General features: G+C 45.2%; 1 protein-coding gene across 3 annotated transcripts in view; it reads right to left on the reverse strand.

Moving 5' to 3' along the window:
• LOC106600799 (MAGUK p55 subfamily member 3) overlaps window positions 1–14,005 on the reverse strand; it is a 31,776-nt gene extending 17,771 nt beyond the window's left edge. For all 3 annotated transcript variants that reach the window (XM_014192481.2, XM_014192480.2, XM_014192479.2), the window contains exons 1-2: window positions 13,796–14,005; window positions 237–294 (exon numbers count right to left, since the gene is read on the reverse strand). In XM_014192481.2, the coding sequence (XP_014047956.1) occupies window positions 237–273 (37 nt within the window). In that variant the 5' untranslated portion in view covers window positions 274–294; window positions 13,796–14,005. The remainder of the gene's footprint in view (window positions 1–236; window positions 295–13,795) is intronic.

The following is a 14,005-nucleotide window of genomic DNA, read 5'->3' on the forward strand; positions in this document are numbered from 1 at the left end:
GGTGAAGGAACTGGGATCCATCTTTGTTTACATCCTCAGATCCGACGGAGTAATGTAGTATATAATGATAGATACCATTTAGCAGACGCTTTTATCCAAAGAGATTTTCAGTCATGCATGCATACATTTTATGTAGGGGTGGTCCTGGGAATCAAACCCACTACCCTGGCCAACTAAGCCTGGGATTAGATTTTGATGCATAAAGGTTGCAGCATGTGTGGTGTATTTAATCTTACCTGTGCCTGCTGAGAGGACCGGCATGGCTTCTTTCATGGGTCAGCAAAAAGGTGAGGCCTGGCAGAGAGAAGCAAAGAAAATGGATGAATATGAGTCACATACACCCTTTAGTTGTCTTCATCTCATACACACTGTGTTATTCCTGAAGAGGATGTCACTGGGTGAAAACTGTTTAAGGGCTTTGCAGACAGTTTTAGGTGATCCTAAAAGTACTGCATACTCTAATGATGTGTGTGTGTGTGTGTGTGTGTGTGTGTGTGTGTGTGTGTGTGTGTGTGTGTGTGTGTGTGTGTGTGTGTGTGTGTGTGTGTGTGTGTGTGTGTGTGTGTGTGTGTGTGTGTGTGTGTGTGTGTGTGTGTCTGGAACAGATGTACTGGGATCTGGAGAGCGGCAGACCCTTAATGGTTCCAATACATCCTCTATAGACAGGTTCTAGCCTGCGTATTAGACTTCCTGTGCAGTAACCAGCCAACGCCTTACCTCAGTGTGTGTGTGTGTGTGTGTGTGTGTGTGTGTGTGTGTGTGTGTGTGTGTGTGTGTGTGTGTGTGTGTGCGTGTGTGTGTGTGTTAACAAGATAGAGACGTAAAGTAGCGTGATACACTCTCAATGCGGGCACCATTCATCACATTGACTGCTAGCACCGTGTCCACTGTGCTGTGGGCTCCAGGGTATTTTGCCTTTTTATTAGGATCCCCATTAGCTGTTGCAAAAGCAGCAACTACACTTCCTGGGGTCCACACAAAACATGAAACATAATACAGAATGCCATAATACAGAACATCATTAGACAAGAACAGCTCAAGGACAGAACTACATACATTTTTTAAAAGGCACACGTACACCTACATATCAGTGCATACACACCAACTATCTAGGTCAAATAGGGGAGAGGCGTTGTACCGTGAGGTGTTGCTTTATCTGTTTTTTTTAAACCAGGTTTGCTATTTATTTGAGCAATATGAGATGGAAGGAAGTTCCATGCAATAAGGGCTCTATATAAATAATACTGTACGTTTTCTTGAATTTGTTCTGAATTTGGGGACTATGAAAAGACCCCTGGTGGCATGTCTGGTGGGATAAGTGTGTGTGTCAGAGATGTTTGTAATTTGACTATGCAAACAATTTGGGATTTTCAACATATGAATGTTTCTTATAAAAAGAAGAAGTGATGCAGTCAGTCTCTCCTCAACTCTTAGCCAAGAGAGACTGGCACGCATAGTATTAATATTAGCCCTCTGATTACAATTAAGAGCAAAATGTGCCGCTCTGTTCTGGGCCAGCTGCAGCTTAACTAGGTCTTTCCTTGCAGCACTGGACCACACAACTGGACAATAATCAATATTAGACAAAACTAGAGCCTGCAGAACTTGCTTTTTGGAGTCTGGTGTCAAAAAAAGCAGAGCATCTCTTTAGAATGGCTAGACTTATCCCCATCTTTGCAACCATTGAATCTATATGTTTTGAACATGACAGTTTACAATCTAAGGAAACGCCAAGTAATTTAGTCTCCTCTAGTTGTTCAACAGCCACACCATTCATTACCAGATTCAGCTGAGGTCTAGCACTTAAGGAATGATTTGTACCAAATACAATGCTCTTAGTTTTAGAGATGTTCAGGACCAGTTTATCACTGGCCACCCATTCCAAAACAGACTGCAACTCTTTGTTATGTGTTTCGGTGACTTCATTAGCTATGGTTGCTGATGCGTATATGGTTGAATCATCAGCATACATGGACACACATGCTTTGTTTAATCCCAGTGGCAAGTGATTGGTAAAAATAGAAAAGAGTATAGGGCCTAGAGAGCTGCCCTGCGGTACACCACACTTTACATGTTTGACATTAGAGATGCTTCCATTATAGAAAACCCTTTGAGTTCTATTAGATAGATAGCTCTGAATCCACGATATGGCAGAGGTTGAAAAGCCATAGCACTTTTTTTCAACAACAGGTTTTGGTCAATAATGTCAAAGGCTCCCACAATCTTATTATTATCAATTTCTTCAACCAATCATCAGTCATTTGTGTCAGTGCAGTACATGTTGAGTGATCTTCTCTATAAGCATGCTGAAAGTCTGTTGTTAATTTGTTTACAGAGAAATAGCATTGTATTTGGTCGAACACAATTTTTTCCAACAGTTTGCTAAGAGCTGGCAGCAAGCTTATATGTTTGCTGTTAGAACCAGTAAAGGCTGCTTTACCACTCTTGGCAAGCGGAATTACTTTGGCTTCCCTCCAGGCCTGAGGACAAAGACTTTCTTTTAGGCTCAGATGAAAAATATGACAGATAGGAATGGCTATAGAGTCAGCTACCATCCTCAGTAGCTTTCCATCTAAGTTGTCAATGCCAGGAGGTTTGTCATTATTGATCGTTAACAATAATTTTTCCACTTCTCCCACACTAATTTTACAAAATTCAAACGTGCACTGCTTTTCTTTCATTATTAGTTTTTCTTATACATGAATATAATTGCTCACTGTTTGTCATGGGCATTTCCTGCCTAAGTTTGCCCACTTTGCCAATGAAATAATCATTAAAATAATTGGCAACATCAAATGGTTTTGTGATGAATAAGCCATCTGATTCGATTAAATATGGAGTTGAATTTGTCTTTCTGCCCATAATTTAATTTAAAGTACTCCAAAGTTTTTTCCATCATTCTTTATATCATTGATCTTGGCTTCATAATGAAGTTTCTTCTTCTTTTTGTTGAGTTTAGTCACATCATTTCTCAATTTGCAGTAAGTAAACCAGTCAGATGTACAGCCAGACTTATTAGCCACTCCCTTTGCCCCATCTCTTTCAACCATACAGTTTTTCAATTCCTCATCAATCCTTGGAGCCTTAACAGTTCTATGGCGAAGGAAGATTTGTGTGTATGTGTGTGTGTGCGTGAGTGAGTGAGTATTTGTGAGTGAATCTGTCCTTTCTGCTTCATCTGTCAACTAACACCAACAACACAACCACATCCATTACACTCAAGTCTGCTGTCAGCTGTGGGAGAATCATGACGATATACCCCTTCAAAAAAACATTCCTTCACTGTCAAACTAACAATGAATGCCCATAAAGCTCCCTGGTCTGTTGGCAGGGAGAATTACGGCATGTCCTGGACGAATCAAAATGCTTCTAAAAACGAAATAGACCCCTCAAAATATAACAAATACTACACATACTGGAACTGGAACATTCTCCCAAAACAGATGTTATATTGTGCTTAATTCTTAGATCCACAATCTGCTATTCTGAGTAAAGTATCCTCTTAGAGAAAAAGGTGCTAAGTAGAACCATCTAGTTCTCCCTAGAACCCTTCATGTAGGGTTCTTTATAGAACGCCCTGTATATGGTTCTACCTAGAACCGTCTATGAAGGGATCTACCAATAACCATTTTATCATCTAAAGGTTATTCCTAGAACCCTCTATGAAGGGTTCTACCAAGAACCCTTTTATCTTGGGCGGGTTCTTACTAGAACCCTCTATGAATGGTTTCACCAGCCTTACTAGCCTTTCAAATTAAATGATTTATGACAATACTGTACATTACATATATCATAAGGCCTTTCTTTGAGGGCCTACAGTAGTTATACCCTAACACAGTTTGTTCCCAAACTGTGGGGCGCGCCCCACTATAACTCTTGAAAATCGTAATAGTAGAATGCACAAGGCGCCATTTATAAATTGGGTAATTCATCATCAGTTTTCTTCTTGTCATGTCAGTCGTTGCATACCTTAGAGAGCTATTTATAACTTGTCTGAAATGTCCAGATCAACTAGCCCATGTCAGTTAATGTTTTTTAGCTAGGTTTTTTAATGCATAGATTTTGTTGTAGTGTTTGAGTTACTCAAATATCACATGAATTCACAGGCCTGCAAGTAACAATGTATAGAATTGCAAGAAAATTTGCTTTAAACCTGCTAACTGTGCTTGTGCCCATAGAAATAGATGTGGTGCACGTGCATGGAGGGCGCGGGATGGTCCCCAATGCTGGAATGTGTGGCACTCAAAGAACCCTTGTCTTCCAAAAAGGGGTTCTTCATATCAAAACGGTTCTTGGTAGAACCCTATCCCTCATACAAAAAAAGCACTGATTCCAGTACAGTATCAGCATATTTCTCCCAGCTCCCTCAGCCCTCTCTCTTCCCCCTCTCCTCCTGGTGTAACCCAGGCATACGGTACAATAAGGTACGGTAAGGCAGTGTAATGGACAGAGTGCAATCTTACACCAGGCCTACAGATCAATCCCCATCTTCACTCCTCTTTATGCACGCCATATTTTATCCTGCCTTCACATCACAGACAGCCACCCAGTATACACCCTCCCTGACTACTGGGTCCCAAATGGCACCTTATTCCTTATATAGTCCACTACTTCTGACCACAGCCCTATGGGCCCTGGGTGAAAGTAGTGCACTATTGGAATAGAGTGCCATTTGGAACGCATAGCTAGACTGTGGGAGGCATTGTGTCACTGTATTGTAGATGATATTCAGCCACGGATGCCAGCAAGGCCAGTGTTAACACTGATGCCACCACTACAGCCTCAGTTGATTTAATATTATTGAAATGCTATTGAAATTCAACTAACAGTTTTCAAGGCCTGATTAAACAACAATTACCACTTATGCAAGTGCATCTTACGCATTCAAATTACACCTATTACAAACATCAAAACACAGACACACACACACACAGACTCAGAAACAATGAAAACAAAGGCAGATCCACCCAGTCGCACTCACACTCACAGATGCCAAGCCGAAGGCAATTTGGAAGGCAGGCACTTCAAACAGTGAAGCTACAAAGGGCTTGACTTGTTCAAGCAAAACACAGAATCCTCAGCATCAACTCAGCCAACCAGCCAGACAGACAGAGAGATAGAGGGAGAGAGAGAGTGAGAGAGAGACAGCGAGAGAGAGAGAGAGAGAGAAAGAGAGAGAGGGAGAGAGAGACATTTGAAATGTAAGTGTAATGTTTACTGTTAATATTTTATTGTTTATTTCAATTTTGTTTATTATCTGTTTCACTTGCTTTGGCAATGTAAACATATGTTTCCCATGCCAAGAAAACCCATTCAATTGAATTGAATTGAGAGAGGGAGAGAGAGACAGAGAGGGGGCAAGAGAGAGAGTGGACGGGAGAGAGAGAGGGGACGAGAGAGAGAGAGAGAGAGAGAGAGAGAGAGAGAGAGAGAACACAACTAACTGTAAGAGATGGAGCTGGAGGGGAAGAGGGGGAAGAAGGAGGTAGGCGGCAGACAAAGTAGATGGAGAGATTGATGGAGGTGTTTGTCACTCACCTGCGAGGGTGTTGATGCTAAACGTCCATGTCAAACCAAATAAAACAAAGTACAGGGTTGGATAACAATGCATTGCACTGTTCTCTCTCCTGCAAAGGACTGACACATCAACGGCCCGCTTTAACATCTCTATTGGCAGAAACTGAGCCTCCACTTGTGGAAACGGTTATACAGCATAATGCATGTGATATATATAAGCTGTTTGATGTATTTGATGTTTCATAGGGGCAAGTTGCATTTAGCTCTGCATGTACAATAACTAGTGAGGTGGAGAGTGCTTCATGTACGGTTTAAGCAGGCACAATAATAGCTCTTTGCAGGTGCAGTGTTGTAACCTAGAGTGCATTCTCCTATCAGAGTGTGCTTCAGATCCTTCCTCACCGTTGCTGCTGCGATGCTACGCAATTACAGCAGCCTTAACTCCTACTGAGACAGCAACCAGCTCATGAATTATGAACAGAGAGAATGAAACAGTGGGAGAGGGTTGGAGAGATCAGAGAATGAGGAGGTAAGGAGGGAGGGAGGATGGATGCCTCTTTCTTGTTCTGTATCTCCTGTGAGAATAGAAACTTCTATTCCCAAGTGCCACACCACAAGGGTAGCCATTTTCACTAAGAAGCTGAAGACAAAAAGAAGAAACATAAACACAATTCTTACTTGGAGATACACTAGAATGACATTTGGTAACAATCTAACTGAAGCAGTAGGCCCTATACTGTCTTGAAAAAGCCCAGCACAAGAGCATTCTTATAAATATGACAGTTGGCAGCAGTCTTGCTGATGCAGTATCTTTAAGCAATAAGGCACGAGGGTGTGTGGCATATGGCCAATATACCACGACTAAGGGCTGTTCTTACGCACCACGCAACGTGGAGTGCATGGATACAGCCCTTAGCCCCCAATGTGCCGTATTGCTATTATAAACTGGTACCAATCTAATTAGAGCAGTAAAAATAAATGTTTTGTCATACCTGTGGTAATCAGTCTGATATACCATGGCTGTCAGCCAATCAGCATTCAGGGCTCTGACCACCCAGTTTATAACTCCTGACAAAACCCAGCATGACAGCTACAACATCAACATTCACTTACATGTATTATACGTGCCTACTACCTACGATGGGTATGTATCCTTTTAAAAGTTCCCCTCCTCCTTCTAACCGCTCCTTTGAACAGCGGAATCAGTGGACGGGGACCAGAAATAGGGAGATCAAATGCTAATGTCTCCTTTTCTCATGTGCAGAGACTGAGGTTAATAAAGACAGGGTGTGAATGGCTAATAAATCTAACCCCAAAGACAGCCGAGAGAATGGGAGCTGCAGAGTGAAGAGAGGAAAGACAGGCTCACAGTGCCTCAACACACTTATCATGTTCTAAAATGGACATGTAAAAAAAACACGCAGTCACAAAGATACACAAAAATATGAAGTTAGAAAAACAAAGGGCTTCTAAGACATGCACACAGAAAGACAGCTGAGGACAGGACAGGGAAACACGCACACACAGAGAAACATGCACACACACAGCTCCACGCAGGCCCACATGGTGCCTATACAGGGAATAGGCATCGGTACCTTAGGTCGTGACCAGGCGATAATGAGGGTGTTGATTAAAGGCCTGGGTAGAGGCCTGGTTAGAGGCCTGGGTATACCTGACAACTCACAGGAGGCTGCTGAGGGGAGGATGGCTCATAATAATGGCTGGAATGGAGTGAATGGAATAGTATCAAACACATGGAAACCATGGAAACCATGTGCTTGATAAGTTCGATACCATTCCATTTATTCATTTCCAGCCATTACTATGAGCCTGACCTCCCCAATTAAGGTTCCACCAGCCTCCTGTGCTGACAGCAAGGTTGTAACCTTGAGCTGGGTAGACCTGCCTCAGCCTCAGCCTCAGCCTCAGCCTCTCTCTCGGAACTGCAGGGGTCTCCTAGTCTGACTGGCACCATACTGAGTGACAGGTACCGTACTGTATGACAGGCACCATACTGAGTGTCAGGCACCATACTGTATGACAGGCACCATACTGTGTGACAGGCACTGTACTATGTGACAGGCACCATACTGTATAACAGGCACCATACTGTGTGACAGGCACCATACTGTATAACAGGCACCATACGGTGTGACAGGCACCATACTGAGTGACAGGCACCGTACTGTATGACAGGCACCACACTGAGTGTCAGGCACCATACTGTATGACAGGCACCATACTGTGTGACAGGCACTGTACTATGTGACAGGCACCATACTGTATAACAGGCACCATACTGTGTGACAGGCACCGTACTATGTGACAGGCACCATACTGTATAACAGGCACCATACTGTGTGATAGGCACCGTACTGTGTGACAGGCACCATACTGTATAACAGGCACCGTACTGTGTGACAGGCACTGTACTGTGTGACAGGCACCATACTGTATAACAGGCACCGTACTGTATAACAGGCACCATACTGTGTGACAGGCACCATACTGTCTGACAGGCACCGTACTGTGTGACAGGCACCATACTGTCTGACAGGCACCGTACTGTGTGACAGGCACCATACTGTGTGTCAGGTACCATACTGTCTGACAGGCACCGTACTGTGTGACAGGCACCATACTGTGTGTCAGGTACCATACTGTCTGACAGGCACCGTACTGTGTGTCAGGTACCATACTGTCTGACAGGCACCGTACTGTGTGTCAGGTACCATACTGTCTGACAGGCACCGTACTGTGTGACAGGCACCATACTGTCTGACAGGCACCGTACTGTGTGACAGGCACCATACTGTGTGTCAGGCACCATACTGTCTGACAGGCACCGTACTGTGTGACAGGCACTGTACTATGTGACAGGCACCATACTGTCTAACAGGCACCGTACTGTGTGACAGGCACCATACTGTCTGACAGGCACCATACGGTGTGACAGGCACCATACTGTCTGACAGGCACCGTACTGTATGACAGGCACCATACTGAGTGTCAGGCACCATACTGTATGACAGGCACCATACTGTGTGACAGGCACTGTACTATGTGACAGGCACCATACTGTATAACAGGCACCATACTGTGTGACAGGCACCGTACTATGTGACAGGCACCATACTGTATAACAGGCACCATACTGTGTGACAGGCACCGTACTGTGTGACAGGCACCATACTGTATAACAGGCACCGTACTGTGTGACAGGCACTGTACTGTGTGACAGGCACCATACTGTATAACAGGCACCGTACTGTATAACAGGCACCATACTGTGTGACAGGCACCATACTGTCTGACAGGCACCGTACTGTGTGACAGGCACCATACTGTCTGACAGGCACCGTACTGTGTGACAGGCACCATACTGTGTGTCAGGTACCATACTGTCTGACAGGCACCGTACTGTGTGACAGGCACCATACTGTGTGTCAGGTACCATACTGTCTGACAGGCACCGTACTGTGTGTCAGGTATCATACTGTCTGACAGGCACCGTACTGTGTGTCAGGTACCATACTGTCTGACAGGCACCGTACTGTGTGACAGGCACCATACTGTCTGACAGGCACCGTACTGTGTGACAGGAACCATACTGTCTGTCAGGCACCATACTGTATGACAGGCACCATACTGTGTGACAGGCACTGTACTATGTGACAGGCACCATACTGTATAACAGGTACCATACTGTGTGACAGGCACCGTACTATGTGACAGGCACCATACTGTATAACAGGCACCATACTGTGTGACAGGCACCGTACAGTGTAACAGGCACCATACTGTATAACAGGCACCGTACTGTGTGACAGGCACTGTACTGTGTGACAGGCACCATACTGTATAACAGGCACCGTACTGTATAACAGGCACCATACTGTGTGACAGGCACCGTACTGTGTGACAGGTACCATACTGTCTGACAGGCACCGTACTGTGTGACAGGCACCATACTGTCTGACAGGCACCGTACTGTGTGACAGGCACCATACTGTCTGATAGGCACCGTACTGTGTGTCAGGTACCATACTGCTCTTGAACCTCATCGCCCCAGGTAACAAGACACAGGGGTCATAGGCTAGAATGTGCCTCGGAAGAAACATCAGCCGGAACATTGTCATCACCTTCATCATTTTAACCACCAACCATATCAGAGACTACAATCCATACTATAGCATAGATTATTATGACTCTACTAGATTCGAGGGAATAAAACAGAAGCCACCATACAGGATAGGAGCAGTGTTGGCAGAGGATAAATTAGTAGAGGACCTTCCTAGGTGAATGATAAGTATGGATATATAGCATCTTTACTACATAGAGACAACATTATGTTATGCGCAGTGACGGAACAAGCTCCTCTCACTGCACATAACATAATGTTGTCTCTCTGAGTCTGCTGGGAGGATGACATCACTGCCAGGGCAGGTGGCACAGTCCCATTGTGAGGTCATCAGAGACAGAGGCACATCTAAGTAGGACCCGGGGGTGTGATGGAGACAGGGGGGCGGAGAGAAGCAATGAGGACGGGGATTCAATTTGAGACAGGTCCGTGGTTTAGGGGCAGGGGACAGGGGACAGGGGACAGGGGCCGTGTTGACGTGGGAAACAGGGAGGGGTGTCGACTGTAATAAAGCTAAGTGATCTATGGTTATGGTGTGCATCCCAAATGGCACCCTATTCCCAATTGGTACACTACTTTTGACCAGTGGGCCTTGGTGAAAAGTAGTGCACTTATGTAGGGAATAGGGTGCCATTTGGGACGCACACATAGACTGACAGAGCTCCCTATCGGCCAAACCAGTCTGAGGGCTTCAGGTATCTACATATTTAACTGTAACTGGGCTGTAGCCATCAAAAGTGAGCTCCTGTCAAATACACTGACACAAATATTCTAGCAGTATTCTAGCAGTATTCTAGCAGTATTCTAGCAGTATTCTAGCAGCACAGTGATACATCCTGCCAAAAGGATTCAAAGACACCACATAAACACCACGGCTTCTTATCTAACTCGCCAACGTCATATTTCCATTCCTACTGAGAAATCTTCTCGATAAAATTGGCATTTCTCCTCAAATCAAGTTAAGCTTACACACACACAAACATGCTCTTCTGCAAAACTCAGAACTCAGCCAATCAGATCCTAACCTCCAGAATGTATCCCTCGTCCACAGAGACGGCATCTATTAGTGACACCCAGTGGATTACTGCCAATATGGTGATTCATGCGTCAATGTATTGCCCTTTGGTTTACAGATGTAGATATGTTGAATGGACATTCTCATTCAGTTAGATGGACCCAAAGATTGAGATCACACCGAACAGGACTCACACAGAATTCCTGCTCTATATACTAACATATGTACATACTCATATGCCTGTCTCTATGACCCTCCCACAGAACTTCTGTCTCTTTCCAAAACAAGCATCTCTCTCTCGCTCTCTCGCTCTCTCTCTCTCTCTCTCTCTCTCTCTCTCTCTCTCTCTCTCTCTCTCTCTCTCTCTCTCTCTCTCTCTCTCTCTCTCTCTCTCTCTCTCTCTCTCACAGTCCCCAGCCATCCTTCCCTGCTCCCTGGAGTGGTCCTGCCTGACGTCAACAGGTTCAACAGCAGGAGACAGTTGCACATGCTCCAGTGGGCCTCGCCTGCCTCGCTGCTATCAACAGACCCAACAACAAGACCCAGCCGGGCCCAGCACCATTTGTTCCTTCTCTATCAAAACTGCACGCATAAGAGCCCCTCAGGCAGGCTACTACAGTACAGCCACCATATGCTACCTGCCTACCAGGCCCCTTTTTAGACTGTCCCATACTCCTCAACGTATGTAGCTATTGTTGTTCTAGTGTTGTCACGGCAAAGGTCAGCGATTGCTGAGAGCACAGATTTCCTGGCTATGTTAATGGTGTTGGGTGAGAATACAGTATGAGGAGTGACTCAGAGTGCCGCTCCAGTGGATATACTGTACATAGACTGTACTGGAAAGAAGCACAGATCTGTGACTTGCATAGCGTGATCATCATCTTCCGATGACCACTGTTTCCTGTAAAGGCTCAACGTAATGCTTGTCTGTCTGGTTCTTGGTGTGTCTCAACATTAGTGAGATGTACACCAGGTGCAAGTTGTGTGCGTCACCCTGCTTGCTTGCTTCCTCCTGATTCAGCTCATACCAAGGCTCAAACACGGGACCTCCGCCTTGCAAACACACTTGACCGCCCTTCTGAGGAGTTTTACCAGTCACGCCAAGGGGAAAATGAAGTTATTTGGCAGCGCGCTATTTGGTAGTTAGCTTAGACAGGCACACACAAATCTGTGAGGGATGGGTGAGTCAAAACAAATGAGTGGGTTGTCAGTCATCAACATCGCCTTATAGTGGCAGGCAAGGTCGTATCAATCTCTTTCTCTCTCTCTCTCTCTCTCTCTCTCTCTCTCTCTCTCTCTCTCTCTCTCTCTCTCTCTCTCTTCTCTCTCTTCCTGTAGTCACCTTGCTCTCTGCAGTAGTTAGTGAGACTACTAGAAATGGTACCTGAGTATGGATTGGTATACACCAATAAGTTATTCTGTTATTCTGCCATCCCAAGGAAGCGCAGCTGAAACATATCATTGATTATTGAACTGAAGCTGCCTGGAACTACATTAAATTGATGTTAAAGGATTGTAACATGAGAAAGTGCAAATTATTCGTTTCCTCATTAGGAACAAAAAGAGCTCTTTGGTCAAAAGGTCAGCCAACACATTATAAAACAGCATTGGCCACTACTCTAAAAGCAAATAAACAACACATATCTGTTTTAACAGATTACCGGTTGGAGAAGGAAGCGTTCACGGTTTGGGTCAACACTGTCTGTCCCACTTTTAGGGTCAAATGCTTCCATTCTGAGCCTGTGGGTTTATATTATACATATGGTGGGAAGTGACATTTACAAAGCAGGCACCAAATGTTATGTAGCAGGCACCAAATGTTATGTAGCAAGCACCAAATGTTATGTAGCAGGCACCAAACGTTATGTTGCAGGCACCAAATGCTGTAGACAGTGACCTGATGCCAATACCAAATATCTTCTAACTCAGTGTGTCAGCACATCAACATTCTACACAACAGTCAGTGAGTGGGTGATAACACGCAGTGCATACAAACTCTAAAATCAGCGAGTGATGACAAACCTACCACCTCCCCTCCCTGCACCCACATACACCTGCCACCACACTGACTAAGTGATGAACAGCTTCTCACTGACAGCCCTGATCAATAAGGAGGTTAGACTGTGTCTTGTCTGAAACCTCTGCTCTACTGGATACTGGCTGCACAAATACACAACGAATCCACTGTTACTAAACATCACTGACAGCAGCGGTTACCATACCTGGACAAGGTCCAAATGTGACTTTCACACGCAACACACGTTACCCTCACTACTAGCCCCTCAATCTTCCTCTAATCGACATGCATTTTACAGCAGCTGGGACATGGACCTTGGCAAACAGCCAAAACCCTGTCTCTTTTGTACAATCACACAAACAGACATGCACACACACAGAGATGCACACACATGCGCATAAACTCAAGCGCACACACACACGGACACACACACACACGCACACACGCACACGCACACACACACACACACACACACACACACACACACACACACACACACACACACACACACACACACACACACACACACACACACACACACACACAGGGAGGTGACAACATCAGGAATTTCATGTTGAGAACACATAGCAGAAGTAGCAGTGCGGTCCAGGGAATCCAAATATCATTAATCATGAAGTAATAAGGAGGAAAACCTTCTGTGTTAACATTTCACATCCTCCTTGCTGCATGGTGTCAGTCAAACACACCCCGCCCCTCTCCTCTCCTCTACCACGCACTTAAACATCCACTCCGTTCTAATGGCCAGGCAGGCTCACTTGCTGGGAGCTCCCTCTATTTCAGCTTTTCCTCTCGTCCTCTCCCTCTCTCCATTCCTACTTCCTCTCTCTTTCTGATGCGCCCTCTCTCCCTCTTCCTCCCTCCTTCTGTCATCCTCCGCCCTCTCTCCCTCTTCCTCCCTCCTTCTGTCATCCTCCTCTCTCTGCAGTGCTACGGTGCTCTGCTTTCCTCACGTTGCTGGGCCGGCCGGCCGGCAGGCAGAGAAGCAACACAGAGCATTTTCCTCTAGCTGACGCTTCACAGAAAGACCAGAAATACAAAACATAAGGAGCATACATGACAGTAATGTACACACAGATTTCCTTACCGTTCTTTCTGTCCTTCTCTCTCTGTATGTGTCTCTCCTTCCTCACTGCAGCCACACTGTTTCTCTCGCTCCGATTCCTCCTCCGGCTTCTGCGCTCACAAACCTGCTGCTACAGAGTGTCCGCCTCCTCCCCTCTCTCTCTCTTCTCTCTCTCTCTCTCTCTTTCTCTCTTTTTCTCTCTCTCGCTCTCTCTCTCTCTCTCTCTCTCTC

Source organism: Salmo salar, chromosome ssa03 (assembly GCF_905237065.1).
Source record: "Salmo salar chromosome ssa03, Ssal_v3.1, whole genome shotgun sequence".
NCBI lineage: Eukaryota > Metazoa > Chordata > Actinopteri > Salmoniformes > Salmonidae > Salmo > Salmo salar.